The 21,046-nt window shown below is 33.8% G+C and overlaps 1 protein-coding gene across 1 annotated transcript in view; it reads left to right on the top strand.

Moving 5' to 3' along the window:
* CFAP46 (cilia and flagella associated protein 46) overlaps positions 1-21,046 on the top strand; it is a 97,268-nt gene that overhangs the window by 62,017 nt on the left and 14,205 nt on the right. Inside the window, 20 exon segments of the mRNA XM_019471655.1 lie at positions 47-195; positions 1,659-1,757; positions 2,029-2,065; positions 3,102-3,248; positions 4,643-4,843; positions 6,392-6,498; positions 7,323-7,505; positions 8,317-8,452; positions 9,312-9,425; positions 9,512-9,583; positions 9,585-9,698; positions 10,423-10,611; positions 11,336-11,470; positions 12,438-12,617; positions 14,218-14,385; positions 16,766-16,863; positions 17,529-17,608; positions 18,033-18,184; positions 20,071-20,192; positions 20,608-20,690. Coding sequence (XP_019327200.1) covers positions 47-195; positions 1,659-1,757; positions 2,029-2,065; positions 3,102-3,248; positions 4,643-4,843; positions 6,392-6,498; positions 7,323-7,505; positions 8,317-8,452; positions 9,312-9,425; positions 9,512-9,583; positions 9,585-9,698; positions 10,423-10,611; positions 11,336-11,470; positions 12,438-12,617; positions 14,218-14,385; positions 16,766-16,863; positions 17,529-17,608; positions 18,033-18,184; positions 20,071-20,192; positions 20,608-20,690 — 2,566 coding nt within the window.

Below are 21,046 nucleotides of genomic sequence, written 5' to 3'. Positions count from 1 at the left end.
CAAAATGATGTTTATACTGATTGGATAAAAAAAAATTTCTTTTCAGACTTGCACTTTGTATTTTATGGACCTTTTATCTAAAGAACTACAGAAAATTTTTTGCCCCCACTTGATTCTTCCCGTCTTTCAGCTAGCTGAAGTTATTGCTAATGAAGTTGTGGAATGTAGAAGTCTGTCTGATCTCTATCACCTTCGGTTTGTATCCTTTATTTATTTTAAATAAAAGAGAAACTGAATGGAGTGGACCATTACTAAATAGTAACAAGGCTTTTTGTGACTTACTGGTTTATATTTGTAATGCTTTTTATTTCTTTTTGTTCCTTTTTTATACATTTCAATAGAGTTTTGATGAATTGGCTTGCTTGTGGAATTAAAGCCACTAAGTTTATCTGTTATTAAACATGATCTTCATGGGGAAAGGTGTACAAGATTATGAACTGAAGCCACTTTGATGTTAATAATTTTTGTAATGCCTTATTGTCACCTAACTGAAAAAAGCAAAGTCCAAAATAATTTCAATTAAAGTATTATCTTTTAAGTATTCAAAAGGCAGAGTCCCATGTTGCATCAAAAATGTATTGTCTATAGCTTAAGAACCCAAATAAATATCCCCAATAAGCGCACGCTCTTTTGTAGAGATTTGCCTTTGTGACCAAAATTCTGTTATTTTTATGGATGAGTAGCCCTAAAAGTTTTGATTCAAAAATATTTAATATGCATGCAATGGCAAATTATTGCTGTTTTAGTTACAACATTTCATTGTGCTTTTCTGAAATGTATTGCATAATGTTTGCTTAATAATTAAGTTATAAGCAATAATTGCTTAATTCCTGATAGTTTGTGAAATGCCACAAATTTCACATATTTTTAAAATGCCTGAAACTGATCCCACATACCAGAATAGATAAATATTCATGTATACAAACATATGTTTGTTTATCTGGATTGCCAATTGATTACTGACTTACTGTCTTACAAGACTAAAAGTGATTTACTAATAGGAAATTGATTTGCAGCCAAGCTTTGAAAGACAAATTTTTTTGTTGACTCCTCAAGATTTGTTTTTATTTCATGATATTTTATTTATATCTATGACCTGATTTTTATTTATGATCAGATAGGTGTACATGAATATATTACTCTTTACTCAATAACAGAAAAGTAGGTTAGCACGTACATATATATGGGGTTTTTTTGCATGCTGTAGTGAGACCATATTATAAATATTTTTGTACTTTTACCACATAATTTTTGCTGCTAAATTGGAGAGATACGGGTTTGATAGATGGACTGGGGATACTAGTGGATGCCCCATCATTGGAAGTGTTCAAGGTCAGTTGGACAGGGCTTTGAGCAACCTTTATGTAGTGAAAGATGCCCCTGCCAGTGGCAGGGGGGTTGGACTAGATGATCTTCAAAATGTGCCTTCCATCCCAAACCATTCTATGGTTTTATGACCTCTATCAATGGGTAATTTCAACTACTGCATTTCCCCTTTTTTTTATTTAAAATTTTTGTTATTGCCAATATTAATCAAGACATAAGAAGGTAGGATTGACAAATGTGGAATGTATGCTCTTTATATATAATGTGTTTATATGAAGCAACATATGAAAGATTCTGATTGTTTCTTAAACATTTCTTCTTTTTATTCTTAGAATTGCCCTGATATGTTCAGACCTAAAACTGAGTCAGGCATCTTTGTATCATGAGAAAGCTGCTGGAGAAGCATACATTAGTGAATTAGAACAAGCAATGTATGTATTTTCACTACAGAGGCTGTATTTAGTTGGGTTTTTTAGTTGGGGTTTTTTTCCCTACAATGTTGTTGGGGGGAAAAAATTATTAAAACCCATGATCTCTACAGGGCAAATTTGGTATATTAGCTGTGCCCTAAAATTCTGTGCATGATTGTTTTGTATCTATCCACAGAGTGAGTGTATGGTGAAGATGCCTAACTCATTAATACTTCATTATGAAATACTTTTAAAATATTCTTGAATTTACTTTTTCTTTCTTGTGTTTTAGGTGTAGGCAAGAGATTGCACTGAAAAAAGAAAAAAAAGTACATACTAAGACAGAAGAAAGAAAAACATTTTTTGAAAATGCTCGGCTGAATGGTAGTAGGGATGAGAATAATATCCTTACTTCAAGTGAAAAGGTTTTATTTCTACTCCAGTTTCTTTAATAAATTACTCTTCACTTTTTGTTTTAATATACTTGCTAGTTTGTTTTTAAATAATTTTATACTTAAGAAATACATGAACACAAAAAATCATTAAAAATGCGTACTACTTAAATTCTGCTGGCAGGCATCAGCTGAATGTGAGCTGGGTTTGCCTGGCATATTATTTGTATTGTGGAACAACAAAAATAGAATCTGTATTCATACAAAGTAAAACTACTTTTCTACAAATGGAATTTGGGATTAATGCAAATCAATGGAAAAGACTGAGAAGCAAAAAAGACATTGTATTTACTCTTGGTCTCAATTTTTTCTTCTTCCTCTCTCCATTACATCACTACATACTGTCTTGCTCCCTCTTATACATTGTTTTAAAGGCATGCAAATATTTCAGCTCTGTCTTTCTGTCTCTTCCTTACGAAGATAATTGCCTTACTGATATTCTTAAAGCTTACCTCCACTTTCCTCTTTATTACGGCAATTCTGTCCTTGTTTTCATCACATCATTTTGCTCCCTTTGTATATTTTTCCATTCTTGTGCATGTAAAATATCTTTTTTTCTAATTACTAATCCCTCTCAAGTCACCTCTTCTAGCTTTTGCAAAGTTTTTCGCTTTGATTGTTTTAGTTATCACCAAGAATCAACTTCTTCACGACAGTAGCAGATCTGAAGTAGTTAATCTGTTCTAAAATTAGTTTTAATAGTATATACTTAGTTGAATGCCTTTTGAGGATTATAAAATCCAAATCTCACAGTAAACCTGTTTTTCCTGTAATATAACGTTGAATTTCGAAGTTAGAAAATAGAGCTGGACTGTGGGTTATATCAAGAATTGAATATGATAGTTAATAACAATTTGTATTCCATCTAGTTTTTTTGAAATTTATGAAGGTGTAATATTTTGTTATTTTTCAGTTTTTTGAGTTAAATGCGGTAACAGGAAAGGGACTGAGTGCACTTTCTTTCCCTTACTTGTGGATGGAAAAAGCTGAAGTACTAATTCAGCTAGGCTTGTATCAACCAGCAAGACTTCTGCTTTCAGAGGCCCATGCTGCAACTCAGGTACATCAGAAATAAAATAGAAAAAGGAAAATTAATAAAAGGTAGAGGAAAAATGTTCATTTTGATGCAGGTCGTTCCTAATAATAATAATAATAATAATAATAATAAAATTGCAAAACCAAACCTTCCCCCCCCGCCCCAAACCTATGTCATTTCAGTTTCAACATATATAAGGTGTACATTTAAATGTATGGCACTGTCCAACTTTATGGGAATTGTCCAAAGATTATTTCAACTTGTGAAGTAGTGTCAGCATCTCTGCTTTGCAGTGACCTTGGAAGATGTATGTATATCCAAACCTTGTTTGTTAAAATAGTTAGGGACATTCAAGATTTGCTTATAAGAGAGAGTGAGCATTTAGCTCCATCCTCTCAACATTCTGATCATTTGAAAGTCTAGTTATATCATTTTGAATTTGTTTTGGTTTTACTGTGTTTTGATAAACAGCCACTGACACTGAAATTATGACTTAGAATTCTGGCAAATCTGAAATAAGTGCCTGTATGTTCCACCAAACAAATCCACATCGCCTCATTATTATGAAGGGTTTACATTAAAGATATTCTTCCTATATCTACCGTTCTCCATTATAGCTCTCTTCGTGGTTATACGGGTTACTGAAACATAATTATTGCAATAAATCCTTTACTTTCAAAAAAATGTAATTGTTATCCTGTTATTCCACATAATAATTTTTCTCATGTAAGTAAAAACTGCCTATGTATATTTAGCATGGATCATGAATACTTTGAATAATAATATATGAATAAAATATTCATTAATAATATATGTCTCTTATTAAAGCATGAATTTAGTATTGTACATTGGGAAAAGTTCAAAAGACATTAGGGAGGACAATAATTTAATGATATAATTGCTTACTAGTATCCTGTATGTCTGTATGCTAGCATACTATCTATACTGTACACTATATTTGTCTCTTGTATACTACTAGTATATCGCTTATAACTAGCATAAAGTAGCATTGTAAATTTACTGGAGCTCTAGTGTATCTAGATCCCAGTTCACTAAAAAATTTGTCATCACGACATTTCTTCATCAGATACTGACAAATGATAGCAGATATATACATACTAAATAATAGCAGAAAAATAGCTTATTTGACTTGTGGGGTAGAAGATAAGGGAACATAAAGAAATATAAAGTATATTTGAAGATCTGAAGTTCTTGATATGAAGTAGACACTTTATGTTTTTGAAAAAAAAACAAAGTAATATAAGGAGTAACTAAGAAATTCTACAGATAATTAAGGAAATACCATTCGCTTCTTATTTCTGTGCCTGTTCGTAAGTTTAATCTAAAATACGAATAGAAGTAAATATGAATAGCGGTAGTAGGTCTTTTGTATATAGGTCACATATCTTTCTTCCTAGGAATTGAGGGCCCTGTACGATGTGTCAAGGTGCTTGTACTTATTTGCTGTGTTGGCTAATCTGGAAAGAAACCACGGACAAGCTAAAGCACTCCTTGAGAAAGCACAGCTTCTAGGAGGAAATGAACAGTTTTGGTACAACAGTACTCTTAGTCTAATAGAAGCAATTCTTGAGGAAGAGGGGGAAGGAAAACAGAGCATGGTAAGGAATTTTTTTGGGTTTGGTGGTTGTTTTTTTTTGCAGCAGTGGTGCCTCTCTTTCAGTGAAGAGAAATGTTACAGCCTTTGCATTTCAATAAAAGCAAAAATAGGTGTTAAATGCAGTTAGTGTTGTTTTCTCTGTTGTGCATTCAACAAATATTAATTACAGATTCTAAACAGATGCAGGCCAGTAGGAATGAGATTTTACCCACAGAAGTTTAGGATGTTTTTATGATAAGCTGTATATCCTTCTATTGAAATAAGAGCAATTGTAATCTAGTATGTGTAACTAAATCCCAGAGATCTGATTCTCTTGGTTAGAATGCTTTTGTACTCAGACAATTCTGTTAACACTGCTGTGTTTATTTTCCATATTTAATGAAGATTATAACTTTCAATATTATTTCCTAGTATGCACTTCCTTTTCAAATATTTCAAATAGTTTTACAAATATTATTTCTAGATTCTGAAAGATACTACTGTAAGTATAATATATATGTTTATTAAAAACCTTTTCCTATTTGACCCTTAACATTAAAATATCCATTTACTGTTCAACCCTTAACTTTCATGAGTTTCAGCATAAATACAATGCTGTTGTGTCTGTGATGATCTGTCCTTTATTGATAATCTGTGTGAGTCTGTTTTGTATAGGGGGATTATTTTAATTTGGGCTGAACTCACATTTACAATCATTGAAGGACAAAATACCTGGTTACCAGTGAGAGTATTTACTAAGGTTTTACCAGTATAGCTATTAATGATTTGTGTGAGGTGGGTTTTTTTTTTCCTTTACATGTCTGACCAACATGAATGCAGCAGCAAAATTTTTTAATAAGGACAAATCGGTAGATGAGGCTTTGAGTATCATCTAAGGGCTTTTTCATTCAAAACTATTAGTTGGGGACTTCTTTTACATCCCCAGGTGGCAAAACTATAATAGTGTAAGGTTTACTTGTGGATTAATACGCTAGTCGGTGTAAGTAAGCATGCAGGAATCTGTCCCTAAGAGGATGCCAGTGAAATATAGAATCAAATGACTATTTAGGTTAGAGGTCATCTGGTCTAACCCCAGGTAAAAAGGGGCAATTTTGAAGTGAAATCTGACCTTACTGTTGAATCAAGTTGCTCACTTTTCAAATATCTCCAAGAATGGAAATTCCACAACCTTTCTGGGCCCTTGTTACCAAAAAAAACCAAAAAAGTGACTATGAAGATTGCCAAACACTGGAACATCTGTTTAGAATTCCCCTTTTTCCAAATTGGGTCTGTTGCCCCTCGTTCTTTTGCTGTGTATCTCTAAGATGAGTCTGGCTCCATCGTCTCTCCTTGTGTGTATGTGCTCCATTCACTTAATCATATCAAAGTATCTAAATATGATCATAACTCATACTTTCTAGAATTATATACAGTTGTCAAGAATCAGTCATCTTGGGGAATATTAGGGAAAGATACTTAACACGTTCTGCACAAAATTTAAGCTTTCTGAATTCATGTTTAATATTAGACATTTTGAAAAGAATTACGAAATTTCTGATGTTACCTGCAGGCTTGTGAGATACTGGAACACACTGTAAATGTGCTCAGATCTACTTTACTGAAGAGACCTAACAGACAATCAGAGTTGGGTTTTATAATTGCATCCCTTGAAGCCAGGTAACGGTCTTTTCATTAAAATATGCCCAGCCTCTACTATGCAGCTACATTGCAAATACATGGTGATTTTTTCCATTCATCTTTTCTTTAGTATGGTGCATTCTGTGGATTCTCAAATATTTTTCTTCTAAGTAATCCATGGTTTGGGGTTTTTTTAAATTTAGATTTCCGTTCCAATTTCTTCATTCTTAGATGTAGCCCTGCTACCCGTTAAGTTAGTAAGCTAGTTCAGATACCACAACCTATTGTGCATAGTTTCTGGTAGAGGTTACCCAAAGGAGCAAGATACATTTGCCTATGCAGAGGTATCTGTTTGAGCACAGATATTCCCACAACACTATTGTAGTCTGCAGTATTGACCTACTTCTCTCCTCACCATGATCCAAGAATTCTTTTTATGGTGAAACTAAACAATGATTTTGGTTGCATTGAAATCCAAGCACAGGGAGTTTAAAATGTGTTGGTGAAAGGAGAGAAGTATATAACATTTACACTTCCTTCTCCTTCCAGAAATGTGAAACTTTTGGGTTAGAAAGGGAAGACTAATAGTCTTCTCAGTTCAGCTGTATTTAGAAGACTGATTAGGCCTAGGCAGTTTGAATAATTAGATACATGGAACAAGTGACACATCAATTCTAATCTGAAAATACAGTATTTTGATTTTTTTCGGGACCTACTATAATTTGTAGACCACAGATTTAAAGAATGAAGAGGCTTTTGGTAGATTTCTTATAATTTAAAGGAGAGCAGAGAGAAGTAATGTCTGTTTTCAAACACAGCCTGTGCTGTCTGACTGCTATCTTGTACTTAATTTTTATTCCTAGGAAAACACTTATTCAGATACATTTTGCCCAAGATTGTATGACAATTAATGCTGAGTCTTGTCAGTTGCCACATACGCTACAGGAATCTTACAATAAATTAGTTCAAATTGAGAAGGACTTCTTTCATTATGGGCATAAAAACTGCAGCGCTGAGGTACTGCTAGAATGTGCAAATATTCACAGGTAAGATTATACCTCTGATGAAAAATTTTATTTAACTGGTCCACGGAGTGTATTGTTTACATTTTTATAGTCTAATTAAAGATGGAAAAGAGAAGATAATATTGTCAGGTTTTATATCTTGGTGTTACACATCTATTTGCATTCTTGATGTGTTCTGTATTCAGAAAAATAGTGCAGAATCAAAAATTCTTTTCACTGAAGGCAGAGTTAATCTTACATGCTACTAGTCATTTTTGTACTGTTTTTGAGGTCAAAACAAAGTATCAAGGTCTCTAAGTCAGCTTTTTGTCTTCCCATTTGTAACGGCATTTTGGCAGCCACACCAATCATTCTCAAGTATTTATAGGCTTTTACAATTCTTACTGTTGAAATGGTTCTCTAGAAATTGCTGTAATAGCAAAAATGCAAAACACGGTGACTTGACTCCCAGCTGTTTCCAAGATGTCCCCTTAAAACGACTGAGATATGTTTTGTACCTGGCTATTCTGCCATTTTGTTCCTGGTGAATACATACTCTAGAATTTTCTGACTTTCTTCTCTTTGTGTCTTGGCATCTTGTTGCATTGCAGCAGTACAGTTCCAAGAAAAGACCTTGAAAAAAATAATGTGTTGAATGTTCACTTTTCCTATTAAAACATTTAGAAAACACATGTACAAAATTAATCTATTTTATCTATTAATTTATCTATTTAATCTATTAATCTAATCAATTAATCTAATTATTTTATTATATATGTTCAAGAGTGTTGATACCATAAAAATCTACACTCTCTTACCTTAGTTCCTTTGGGTTTATGTTTTGTTTTTTCAGGATGATTGCCAAGCAGGAAAGAAACGAACAAGAAAAACATAGTCACTATCTAGATGCTTATGACTTAGCTCAAAGGGCAGTATCCAAAACAGAGGAAGTGTTTCATAATGTTTGCAGCTTATTTGCAGTTAATGAGGTATGGCGATATATATATATTTTCCTACTCATGGAAAATAAATCTGGTTTAGTTGTACTATTCACTCATTTTTGGATAATTCCTGGAAGCCCCAAATGAGATTATCTTCCTGTAGTGATAAGCATTGTTTGAATATAGAAGGAAATGTTGCATGCCAAAAGAATTTACAGTTTAAAAGGGAAGAAGAGAAGCAGAAATAAGAAGATTTGTTTGGTCTTTGTCAATTTTATTTAATTCTAAAATTTATCAATCGCTACAAAAGGAAAGGTCTAAACTTGGAGATACTTTTGATTCTCTAAATACCTCACGAGTTTAAAATTCTCCACAATAAAGTGTTTATTTCTCAGACGGAAAAAAAAAGGTTACACAGAACGTTATGTAAATAAAGAAAGCCTGTCTTCAAAATTGCATATTTTGGGTAATGAAAGCCTGCAGCCTACTTTGCTAGTGTGTACCATTATTATAGTCTAGCATCCAGCTTTTTTTCTGCTTTGCCTTTTTTAAAGAGCAAGGATTTTTGTGCAGCTACCAAAACCATTAATATTAAAATCCTGGTTTTATGTACACATTTGTACCTCCTTTGGCATTAGATATTTGTACCAGGTACATAAAATGTGTAAAGCAAAAACCCAGCTGCTCTTTTTCTATGCAGCTACTTTGATTCTTTAAAATACATTTGACATTGAAGTTTATCCTTTAAATTACTTAAGTATCTTCATAGCAATCTCTCTGGTCTATTGAGGTGATATTGTTAAAATGTTTGCTTCTTTATTTAAAAGAAATACAACATTCTAACTTCTTAACAGGTAAATTTGCAAAAATATTTGAAATTAGAATTCTACTTTCTTTTATATTTCAGACTACAAATATTAGTATCCCATTAATGAGGCAACTAGCTAACAGGAAGATAAATCTTGTAGAAATTCTTTTGGATATTTTTCATCTTGTTATTACTGAGAAAAAGCTTAAAAAGGTGGGAGAAGCATCGTCTCATACTTCTTAACAGGTAAATTTGCAAAAATATTTGAAATTAGAATTCTACTTTCTTTTATATTTCAGACTACAAATATTAGTATCCCATTAATGAGGCAACTAGCTAACAGGAAGATAAATCTTGTAGAAATTCTTTTGGATATTTTTCATCTTGTTATTACTGAGAAAAAGCTTAAAAAGGTGGGAGAAGCATCGTCTCATAGAATTGTGGAGGCATTCATCAGGGGAACTAGAAGATGATGCAGCAGAACAGGTAATACAAAAGATTTAGTCCTATGATTTACATATAAAAGGTATAACAAAGTTTCCCAGGGATGTTTTCCATAGCAGAACTTCTTCCACTACTGAGGAAATGGGTCCCCAGACCATTCATGTAGTTTTGCAGCAAAGAAAGTTCAAGCGTGTGGTTTTTGTCTTGGGGATGGTTTATTGGGGTTGTTTTTGTTTTTTCTCTGAAAGATTTTGTTTCTCAGATGCAGAGACTTAAAAACCACTAAGAGTAGCAGGGAAATTACTTGAGGCTTTATAATTGACAGGGAGGTTTTTTGCATTATTGTCTCTTCTTTTTAAAACAGTTGGTTTTAAGCAGAACTGCCTAACTGAGCTGATGAATAAGAACATAAGACATGCCCCACTAGAACAAAGCAGTAATTCTTGCCCCTTATTCTGTCTCTGACAATGACAATAGGAAATGCTGTTACAGCAAAGCACAGTATCCCCACCATTCTCCTCGGTACCCTCCCCTTATCTCATGTTTTCCTCAGCACTGATTGTTGTTTGCTTATGGATATTACAGGTTTTTTTATCAATTATTAATTAATTTGTATATCTGTTAAAGACAGCTTGTTTGTAGTTGAAAGTGTAATCACATTTAACAAATGTGTTTGTATGTAAATATGTTATGTTTTTTTTAAAAAGTATGTTTCTGTATGTGTGGGTATATATGAGCAAATAAACATAAATATGTATTTTACCAGGATTGGAAGCATATGGAATGCACTGTGAGTCATATTGCACTGGCCCAGTTAGCAAACGTACAGAATCTTTGTAAAGGCTGTCCTGACATCAAATCCAAATGCCTATATCTCACTGGAAAAACTCTTCATTTACTTGCCATTAACGTAGATCCTGTACATTCAGAGATTTATTGGAAGCCAGATGTTATGGTATGCATTCTTTTCTGCATTTAAATTCGTTCCTATGTGTAAAGTTTGTCTGTCACAATATTTTTTCTGCATACATTTATATAATACTACTCTTTATTTAGAGCTTGGTTTTATGTATTGCATGCAAGCCATAATAAAAATATATACTGACCGAAGTAATTTCAGAAAAATGCTTCTGCCTTACATGCCATTCTCATGTAGATAATTTTTTGATTCTTTCCTGAGATGTGCTAATTACAATATTTTCAAAAGGGACAGAAAAAAAATTCCTTGAATGCCTTAAAGGGCTAGGTACGTTGGTCTCTGTATCCATGCAAACAAGAAGTAATGACTTGTAGCTTAAAAGGTCAGATTCGTAAGTTCCTTTTGTGTTGTAGTAAGAACACCATGTAAGAAAAGGAAAGTTGATTGAGTCATTATAAATTCAGTGATGAATTAAAGTGTTCAGAAGAAATTAACTGAGGACAAATATCAGAAAATCAAAATCTTAGAGGTTGTATGGTGGGCCTTTTTAGTTTCTATTAGTCATATTGTCATCATAACATATTAAGAAATTTTGATGCCTGGTAATATTGCTAAATCTCTCACCATCAAGTGATTCACATAGTGAGATGATTTCTTTTAAGATGAGTTCCATTTTCACTTAGACTTTCACAAAAGAAATGAAGCCAGCCATACTTAATGGAATGATTAATTATTCTTTTTTTTATACTGTGATGAGCAGGAAGAAGCTAAATCAGACATCACAAAAACTTTCCTGACTTCAGCAGGTTGCAGTGAACAGGAAGTGACAGACAGCAGATTACCGACTAATAAATGTCAATATGATAAGTATAGGAGGAAAATACAGGAATTAAAGGTATATTAGCGTATGTGCTTGCATTAGAATTTGAGTGCTTCCTTTTTATGGAATAGTAGTCACCTTACCTTATCAGTTCTGTTTGAACTGATAATGTTCAACTGATAATGAAATGTTTGTAACATAAATTTGATCTTACAAAAGAAAAAACATCTCCAAAACAACCCCCAAAAACCCAGCTTTCCATCACTACTCTGCTGTGTATCTCTGTCCTGCCCCTCAATACGTGCTGTGGGAGCTCCTGATTGAGCTTTCCCAGTTGCTCCCAGAAAGAAATAATTTCTCCTTCCATGGGTCCCCCCCTGATGGAGCATGTAGCAGCCACAACAACGTGAACAGGCAGCTTTCTCTCTGCTTCACAGACATGCCTTTCTAAGGGAGCATAACATTTTGCAGACTGGGAACAAAGAAATAAATAACTTCTATCACAAAACATTTGTAAAATTCTTACAAAATTTAAGTTGTATTGCATGGTGAACTGATCTCTGTTAACTACTGCAGTTCAAAGCACACTAGGAATTGGGAATGTGCAGTTTGTGTTGCTACTATAATCAATAAATACCTGAGATAAGAGATTTGTGGGTTTATTTGTATTAAATATAGTCAACTGTCAATGGAAACAACTGTACTGAGACTTGACAGAAAATCCCTTTGTTCTGAATGGCTCATATTGCCTGGAATTTAAATACTTTTCTGCTAAGTGCACATTTCATATTAAAGAAAATATCTTATTAAAACATACATTTTTTAATGCTGTATAACAGATGTTGGTGTCTGCTAAATAATCTGTATTTGCATATTTGGATCATACATTAAGTAAATGCCTTAAAAAGGAGAAAAAGCATTAAAATTAGTCATGAAAAAGTAATACTGATCTTTTCTAACACACTAGTAATCTGTATATGTCTAACAAATATTTAATATTAATACATATTTTAATACAAACCATTTTATTTTTATCATCTAGAAGGAACATAGGTTGGCTCAGAAATATCTTTCTCAATCCAGTGAAGCTTTGCTACAGTGTATGGGTATTGCATTCAGTCATGATATTACTGATGTACTGGCTCCTGCTAGTTTTGAAATGGTTGAATGCTTTCGACAATTCGATCCAGTTTCAACGAGCCAGTTCTTGGCACTTCATCAGGTAATGAAGCTAACGTATTGTGCTTCTTTCCAGTATAAAAAGGGTGTTTTAAGTTACATAAGCAAAAATGTCTATTCATATAGCCTGAAAATTTGTCATACAGAACACAATGTATGAATACATATAAGAATTAGCGAGTAATACAGGTAACCAAATACATATGTTTGCTGAGTTCAAAATGTTTGATCAGTGGCTTTTTAAGAATTCTAGTATCTGTTGTGTTTGACTTGATGTTTTCCCTGATGATTGCATACATGAAAAGATTTTAATATGAATAAATTACTTAATGTGATTAGCTAAGATAAGACATTACCACAAAATACAGTTTCATCCTTCCCTAACAAATAGTTTTTAAAATGTTTCTCTGGATTTGTTCATTCATTATTTTGAAGTAGATAGGAAAGGTTTACATTCAGTTCATCAAATCAACACCTACACAGCATGGTCGCATAGATGGCTCGAAGGTGTATGAATCATTCATGTGAGTATGTGCCTTCATCACAGAGAAGATGAGGAATGGCTACATCAGGAGCAAATAATACATACTTCCTACACCATCATCTCCGTTGTAGAAATACAGAAATGCACCTTATACTAGTTTCCTTCCTGCCACATCGAGGCAATCACAGGAAATTACGACAGACAGTAAGCACCTGCCTCTGTGTCAACACTTAGATTTGCAAATATCTCCACCCATGGGTGGAATGGACTAGGTAGGTCTTTTGAGAAAACAGCTAATACTGGGTTTCGTGGGTGGAATGGACTAGGTAGGTCTTTTGATAAATCAGAAAACAGCTAACACTGGGTTTCATTGTTCAGTCCTTTATTCCTGTACTCCTGCAGCACACCATATTATTTATGGTTTGCTGTCATACTTAGTGAACAAGCTAAGTAGAATGCATATCAAGGCACCAAAACCATGAGTAGTCATGTCTTTTACTGGGCAAAAAATTCTGCTAATTTAGTTACTATCCTGCCCAGAAAGGTTTGTATTTAAAAAAAAAAAAAGTTTAAAATGTCACTCCACATCAATATTAAGCCTCCCTTTGGAATTTTTGATTAGGTCAACCTGAATTGCATTTTTTTAATGTGACAGCTGCATTAAAAGAAAAAAAAATGCTTTAGCTCTTAGCAAGCATCGGTTCAAAGGACGGGGTTGGCATGTTTGCTGAAAGAAAAGGATATAAAGTCTTACCCTTTATATTGCTCTTTGTAGTAGGTCTGTTAAAATGTGTGATGTGATGGCTATACAGTAAAAGGCACAGAAACAGAGAAAAGACTCAGCTTACTTGAAAGGCTAAGTTCAGAACACAGGCATTTACCTTTCCATGTAGACCTTAGATGACTAAATGCAGGAACATAGATGATAAATGTAGACAAAGAAGTCAATTCTAGCTATTCATATTTAAGAAATCTTCGTAAGTTATTACCAGACTATTTACATTAGATTGTAAACACAAATAGCAGACAGGGTTTTGCTAATCCATCTCACCTTTCAAACAAGGGACTTTAACATACATACATGTTATAACAAACATAGAGTATATATGTATTTATATTATTTTGGAAGAGAAAATAAATAGATATAAAAATTTTACAGAGCTGTTCAGCGTCTATGATGATGAAGAGTATCCTTCTAACAGCTACATCTAACACCAGCAGCTCTCAGCTGGCAGCATTACTGCATCTTCAGAATCATTTAAAACAAAACAGAAACACAAGTGATCTTCTAAAAAATGTGGAACAGCAACTGACTGCTACTTCAATGGTAACTTTTTGAGATGTGCCACTTATTAGGGGTTTATATGTATGTTATATAAATACACACAGAGACACGTATATATACGTATACATACATATATACACACACATGCACAGATATATATAATTTCAGTTATTCCTGGAATGAAATAATATTCCACCTGTTTTCTTTAAACTCTATTAACTTTTTTGTTTTCTTAATTTGAGTCATGGGTTGACTTGGTCATGAATCGAAATACATTTTTATTAGTATGGTATGTACTGTCTGTGGTTTTGTTTATGCTAGGTTATCTGTATGGCATGAGCTACATAATTTAAGTCAGAAGTGAGATTCTAAGGATGCAATTCCAGTTTGTCTTACAGTTACAATTTGGTGTAGCTGGATGTCAGAGTTGTGCTGTCTGCACACCTAAATCATTAATTCCTTGTGAGTCTCGTGCAATCCAGCTGAAGATGCCATTGAAAAGGACACTTGCAACAGAGACTCCTGCCACCGTCTGGACAGCATCCAGTCATCCTGTTTGAGATACTCAGGTCCCCATGCAAGTGTTACCCTATGAAAAGAGCCTGATTTTTTTTTTTTTTTTTTTTCTTAACAAATACTCTATCCATGAGTCTGGGCATCAACTAAACTGTGGTGTTGCAAACTGGATATTTAAACCAACCAGTAAAATGTAATTCATAGTTCTGGAGCAAATAATGGATAAACTTTTCTGGGAGATAAATACTCTGTCTTTCGGTCTAAGCTGGCTGAGAACTGCGTATTCTTCAAATGTCTGAGATTTAAAAGTGAATACCAAAACTAAGATTGGAAGACCCTAGGTTAGAAATGAATGAAATTAAAAACTGCCAGTGAGTGAGATACAAAGGATTAGCTGTAGCTGGCAGGGTTTAAGCATTTACAAAATGTGGCAAGCAGAGATACAGTACAGGATAAGAAAAGTATGTGTTTGTAGGCTACTGTTTTGGCTTTTCTCTGTATGTGCTGTATTATCTTATTTAGCAGAAGGAATAGGATAATACTTTGTTTAGAAGCCACTGTTTCTGAGTTGCTGTAATTGTCTAACTGGTAACAGATACCCTAGCTGAAAATATTCATCAATGCCCACCATGTCTGTGCCTGTTGCAGTAGCTCAGGAAAGAAAAGGTGGCAATCAAGACGTTTGTTCATGGCTGCATTCTTGAACTGCATGATTCCAGGCAGCGTGAGATGAAAGAAATCAAAGTGGTCACTGAAGTAGTTCTCTCTGAGGGTCTATTAGTGTTTTTTAAAATTCAGTTGAGATTTTTAGTTCAGATCAGGAATGCACTTTGAAAGTGAATCTCCCAATTGTCCTTGCGTACAGTGCTTTGCTTTGTGTCGTGGTACAATGACTGTATGAGCTGGGTTTCTCTCAGACAAAAACTGAACAGGTTTCTCTGATGCACTCAAGCCACATTGAGTGGGCATTCAGTCCAGGGGGCCAGTCCAGAAGTACTCTGAAGTAAAAGTCAATGAAAAGTGCACAGTGTATAATTCTGCTCCTGGTGATCTGTACCACTTGATAATGTAGGTATACCCAGAGTGTACCCAGTGTGCTTAAGCACATAAAACTTCAATCTGAAAAACACATAAACACACATGTTTAAAGGCAGCAGTCTCAAAAAAACATTTATGGTCCTCTACTAGGACCAGTTTTTCACCTGGAGTCAGACTCCTTAGTCACTAGGAGGTAATTCTGCTCCTGGTGATCTGTACCACTTGATAATGTAGGTATACCCAGAGTGTACCCAGTGTGCTTAAGCACATAAAACTTCAATCTGAAAAACACATAAACACACATGTTTAAAGGCAGCAGTCTCAAAAAAACATTTATGGTCCTCTACTAGGACCAGTTTTTCACCTGGAGTCAGACTCCTTAGTCATTAGGAGGTTTTTGGTTGGTTTTGGTTGTATTTCCTCAAAAAGGGTTGTATATTATTTAGTAATATATTTTTGTGGTGGGTTGACCTTGGCTGGTTGCCAGGTGCCCAGCAAGCTGCTCTGTCACTCCCCCTCCTCAACAGGACAGGGGAGAAAATACAATGAAAAACTCATGGGTCAAGATACGGACAGGGCTATCAGTCATCCATTACTGTCACAGGCAAAACAGAGCCAACTTGGGGAAATTAATTTATTGCCAATTAATAACAGAGTAGGATAGCAAAAAATAAAAACAAAACTAAAAAAGATCTTCTCCCCCTTAAATCCTGTTGTTTGTACAGAGCATCCTGTCCTGGCACATCTGCTGAGTGTTTTGGCTTTTTAAAATTATATTATTATATTATATTAATTATATATATGAAAGAACTGAGATTGGGGTATATAAAATCTATGAAAATAATGCTACTTTTGAATTATTGTACAGGCATGGAGAAATCTCTGTGTTCCTGTTGAACATTTTAATATAATGGATGAATTGCCATCTGATTTCTGCATAATTATTCTCCAACATTCAGAAGACAGGTATAAAATTCAATCATTTTGATTTAGCATTCTGTTTGTTATGAAAGTCATCTTTTTTTACCTGTAAACGATCACTATTTTGGTTGTTTATTGCCTTTTACTTCTAATTTTGCTGGACTTGAATTTTAGGATAGTGAACAAATTAATACGTAAATAAAACTGCCTGCAGCTCAAAGCTCTACGTTTTTCTGTACTTTTGATTTCCTTAATTATCTCTTAAAAGTTTCAGGCCATTCTGTTAATAGTTTCCAGCTCTTATTGCTTATGCTCTTGAAAATGTTAGGAGGGGTCATATTTAGCTTTAAAAAGCCACAAATGATCTCATTACTGCAGCCTAATTAGCGATGACTCATAAATTGAGCTACAGCAACTGACTATGAGTACCTTCACCAGTTGTGAAAAGTCTTAAAAAATTGTCATGGAACAAATAAAAATCTACCTTACTGGATATATAGCAATGAAACACCTTTCCTTACAGCTCTCAGTTTGTTCCAGTTAGATTTTCTAGGTTTTGCACCCCAAGGTGAGGGTAAATACTGCATCTTGAGAGTATTTGTGAGCACATTAAATTAGAGGGTAATAATTACTCATCTAATAAATTTGCTTCATAGAAACAAGGCTGAGCAGTCAAATAATATACTCAGCATTTTTCTGCTTTCCCATAGATCAAATTTGTACAGTTCATTGATTGACATGCCAAAAGTAAGTACTGCACAGCAAAAAGGAAAACCCACTCAGCCAATGGGTAAGTGCCTCTTACATTTAAGAGATAAAAATCATTGCACTGGTGTTATGAGAAGGTTCATATCTTTCACTGTTGCAGTCAGTAAAATTTTAAAATAATTTTTAAAATAATTGTAACTTATTAATACCAGAGGAAAGTAAGTACCTAAATACATGTGTTTCATTATCAGATACAATGTATCTAGTCACTATTTACAGAAATTTTGTTTATATTTGAAGGCTAAATTTGTTAAAAATAAATAATTGTAGAGTTTTTTTCATTGTACATTTCTGTATATATTTTGTGCTGAATATATAAACAGTTACTTCATTTTCAAAGAATACCGTGGCTTTAGAAACTGATGATTTCTGTACAGTCATTTCTTCAAGTACAAATATGATGTCTCAAAAAGAGTTTTAAGATGGTGTTATCCTCCTTTTAATAGTGCAAGCTAAAGTTTCTCGATTTCCTGTGAATCCTGATACATTTAGTATTTTGTTGGAAAAAGTGCATCTTTACAAGCAGCAAAAGATGAAGAGTCATCTTAAACAGACTGTCATTCAAAACTTGCAAGAGTGTGTCTCCAAAACAGATGTGGTAATATATTTGATTACCTTATATTTAAAATAGGGTGAAAAACATGTACTAAAAAACTATCATAAACATTCTGTATGCAGAATTTTCTGTTTATTCCAAGTGTGATATCTCTAGTCTTCACAGTTGCTAAATACTGTGTATTCTGCTTCAAAATTTAATCTTACTGTTATTCTGTTACAGTTTTCAATGTCATTCAGCAGCTTTGAAACGTTCAGTAGTTTATCAGAATTGAAAATTGATGCAGTTGAGATCGGTTTACTTGAAAATGTGCTGAACCTCTAAGATCTGCATTTGCAGATGTACATTGCCTTTCATATCACATGAAAGACCCAGCTGTCCCAAGGAAAAAAAATGGGATTATAGATCTCAACCCTTTAATCAAAATAAAACTATCTTAGCCAGAGATTTATTACTGATTTCCAACACAGAAAAGTTTCTTTCTAGGGCAATATCTTTTGCGCTATAGGTGTTTATTTGGACGCAGTTGATCCAAGTCTGTTAGTCACAAAATTTTGCTTGATGGACACATCTCATTGGAATTCCAAGTTTGTAGCTATGAACACTCTTAAATTCTAGATGATAAAAGTTTTCTGTTACTGCAAGAAGGCTCATTTCTATAAGGACATTGTTTTTCACAATCAGTGAACACATGTGTAGCATAAAGGTACACTGGAAAAGCCTGTGACTTTCACATAAGCTTTTAAGCTGCAAGGTGACAGAAAGTTTTCTACATGTGAAATGTGCAAGTCTACATCCTAGCACTCTAATTTACTTTAATTTTGGCTGCCTTAGATAAAATTTAGGTTTTTCGATATCAATCAAAATTAACTGTTAAAATATAGCATATTAACAAAAGCTGGTAAAGGCCTATTTCCATCATTAATATAAAGGTAAAAAATATAGATCATACTGAATTTTCTGTACAAGTTTTCTTTGTTTAAATCACACAACTTTGACACATCTGGTTCTTGAATTATAATTCTGTTTTATTCATCATGTTAGCTTCTTTCAGTTAAAATACTGATTATTGCAGATGGTTGAAGTGTTGATCACTTTTTCTCTTGTCCATGGCCAGCCTTTGTTGTAATGGCAAGTTACATAGATTGCGGTAGTTGCATAAGTAAAGAAAAAGGTGATAAGATAATGTCAGGTAGAACAGACGAAAAAAAAAGTGGCTTAGGTTTTTAAAATGCATGTGCATTACAACTTTCGATAATTATGCATGCAACCTGCACAGAGCCACACAAAGAGAGCTTTGGGTGAGAAGTCCATTCATTAATACCAACACTCTGCCATTTAGTTGAGCTCGTTTTTCCAGTTAGTGTTTTTGTGTCCATCTGTATTGGCTTTTAAGAGCTTGAGTTTTTAGTGTCATCTTCTCCTACATGTTTCTATTCTCTCCTTACCTATTTTCTTAATTCTGTTTAGTTTTTTCCTAAATTGGCTCCACTGATCTCTCCATACACTTTCATTTGCTTCTTCTACATTCATCTTGCAGTTTCTGTTTACTTCTCAAAGTTGTCCTTTCACAATTTCTTCCTGTGATTTGGATCGCCACATTATCTTTTCTTTCTGCTGGACTTCCCTGCCGTTCCCCATTAAAATTGCAGAAGTATATTAATTGCTTAAATAACAAATATGGACATCTTGTACATACAAGATTACACTGTTACTGATTACTGATTGTTAGAATATTTTGCAAAATGCTGATAGGAGTGATGTTTTGAAGTAAAGTAGTTTTGGAACTGACTTTCTATATTTATATTTTCCATTTTATGATGTTTCAAATTATTTGATTTAGCCTCTGATTTAACTTAATACATCCTCCATCCTTGTTAAATAGCATTTTGTAAGTATTCTGTTTTTTGTTGCAATGTGTGTGATAGACTCCAACAGAGAAAATAGATGATTATGGACATGATTTGACATCAGATTTCTCAGAAATATTAGAAATTATGGAAGAATATCTGAAACCGGTGCTGTCACAGTTTGATTTTTCTGATATCAGGTAAGACATTTAGACTTGTTTTATCATCATTCATGAAAATAGAATGGTGACTCAAGTCCTACAAATACAGGAATGGTTTTAGCAAGAATAGACCCTGTTGAATGAACTTTTACATCTTGAAAGACAGTATATGCAGGATATGCAAGACTAAGAGGATTGAACCATATGATAGACTAATGGCCATCTTTAACAAGCACTGTTCTCCAGCTTAAGTTATACAATATTGAGTTCAAGATGAAACATTGTAATTTAACTAGTTAAGGATTTCCAAAGGACAGGGACTCCAAAGGGAGTACATCCTTTGTGTAAAATTTCACTGAGATTGAAGCAGTTTTGTCTTTGTGTTTCTTGTGAAAACTTTTACTTACATAAGTATTAGTGCTGGTAATATTTTCACTGTAATTCCTTTTCCCAGAGAACAGAGCACATCAGTTTCAGCAGCTGAATCAGGAAAAATAAAAGTGAAAGACAAGGACACCAAACACACTAGAATGCGGGGTATGTGCTCTCTTGAGTACAATATATGTATATGTGTTTGTGTATGGACAGATACCAAAATCCTCTCATTTTAGTTTCAATTTTTTTGAAGCCAGGGAGAAGAAAAAGGCTTTAGCAATGGTTTTGTCTGTTTATTTTCTATATCAAGTCAAGTATTTTAGAATACTTCCAAAGAGATTATTCATACACTGGAAGGAGCTATCCTTCTGCATGTATTTACAGTCACAGAATCATAGAATAATAGAATCATTAAGGTTGGAAAAGACCTCTAAGATCATCAAGTCCAACCATCAACCCAACACCACCATGCCCACTAAACCATGTCCCTAAGCACCTCATCTACATGCTTTTAAATA

Source organism: Aptenodytes forsteri, unplaced genomic scaffold, assembly GCF_000699145.1.
Source record: "Aptenodytes forsteri isolate BGI_AS27 unplaced genomic scaffold, ASM69914v1 Scaffold15, whole genome shotgun sequence".
In the NCBI taxonomy this organism is placed as follows: Eukaryota; Metazoa; Chordata; class Aves; order Sphenisciformes; family Spheniscidae; genus Aptenodytes; species Aptenodytes forsteri.
This window is presented reverse-complemented; position numbering and strand designations above follow the sequence as displayed.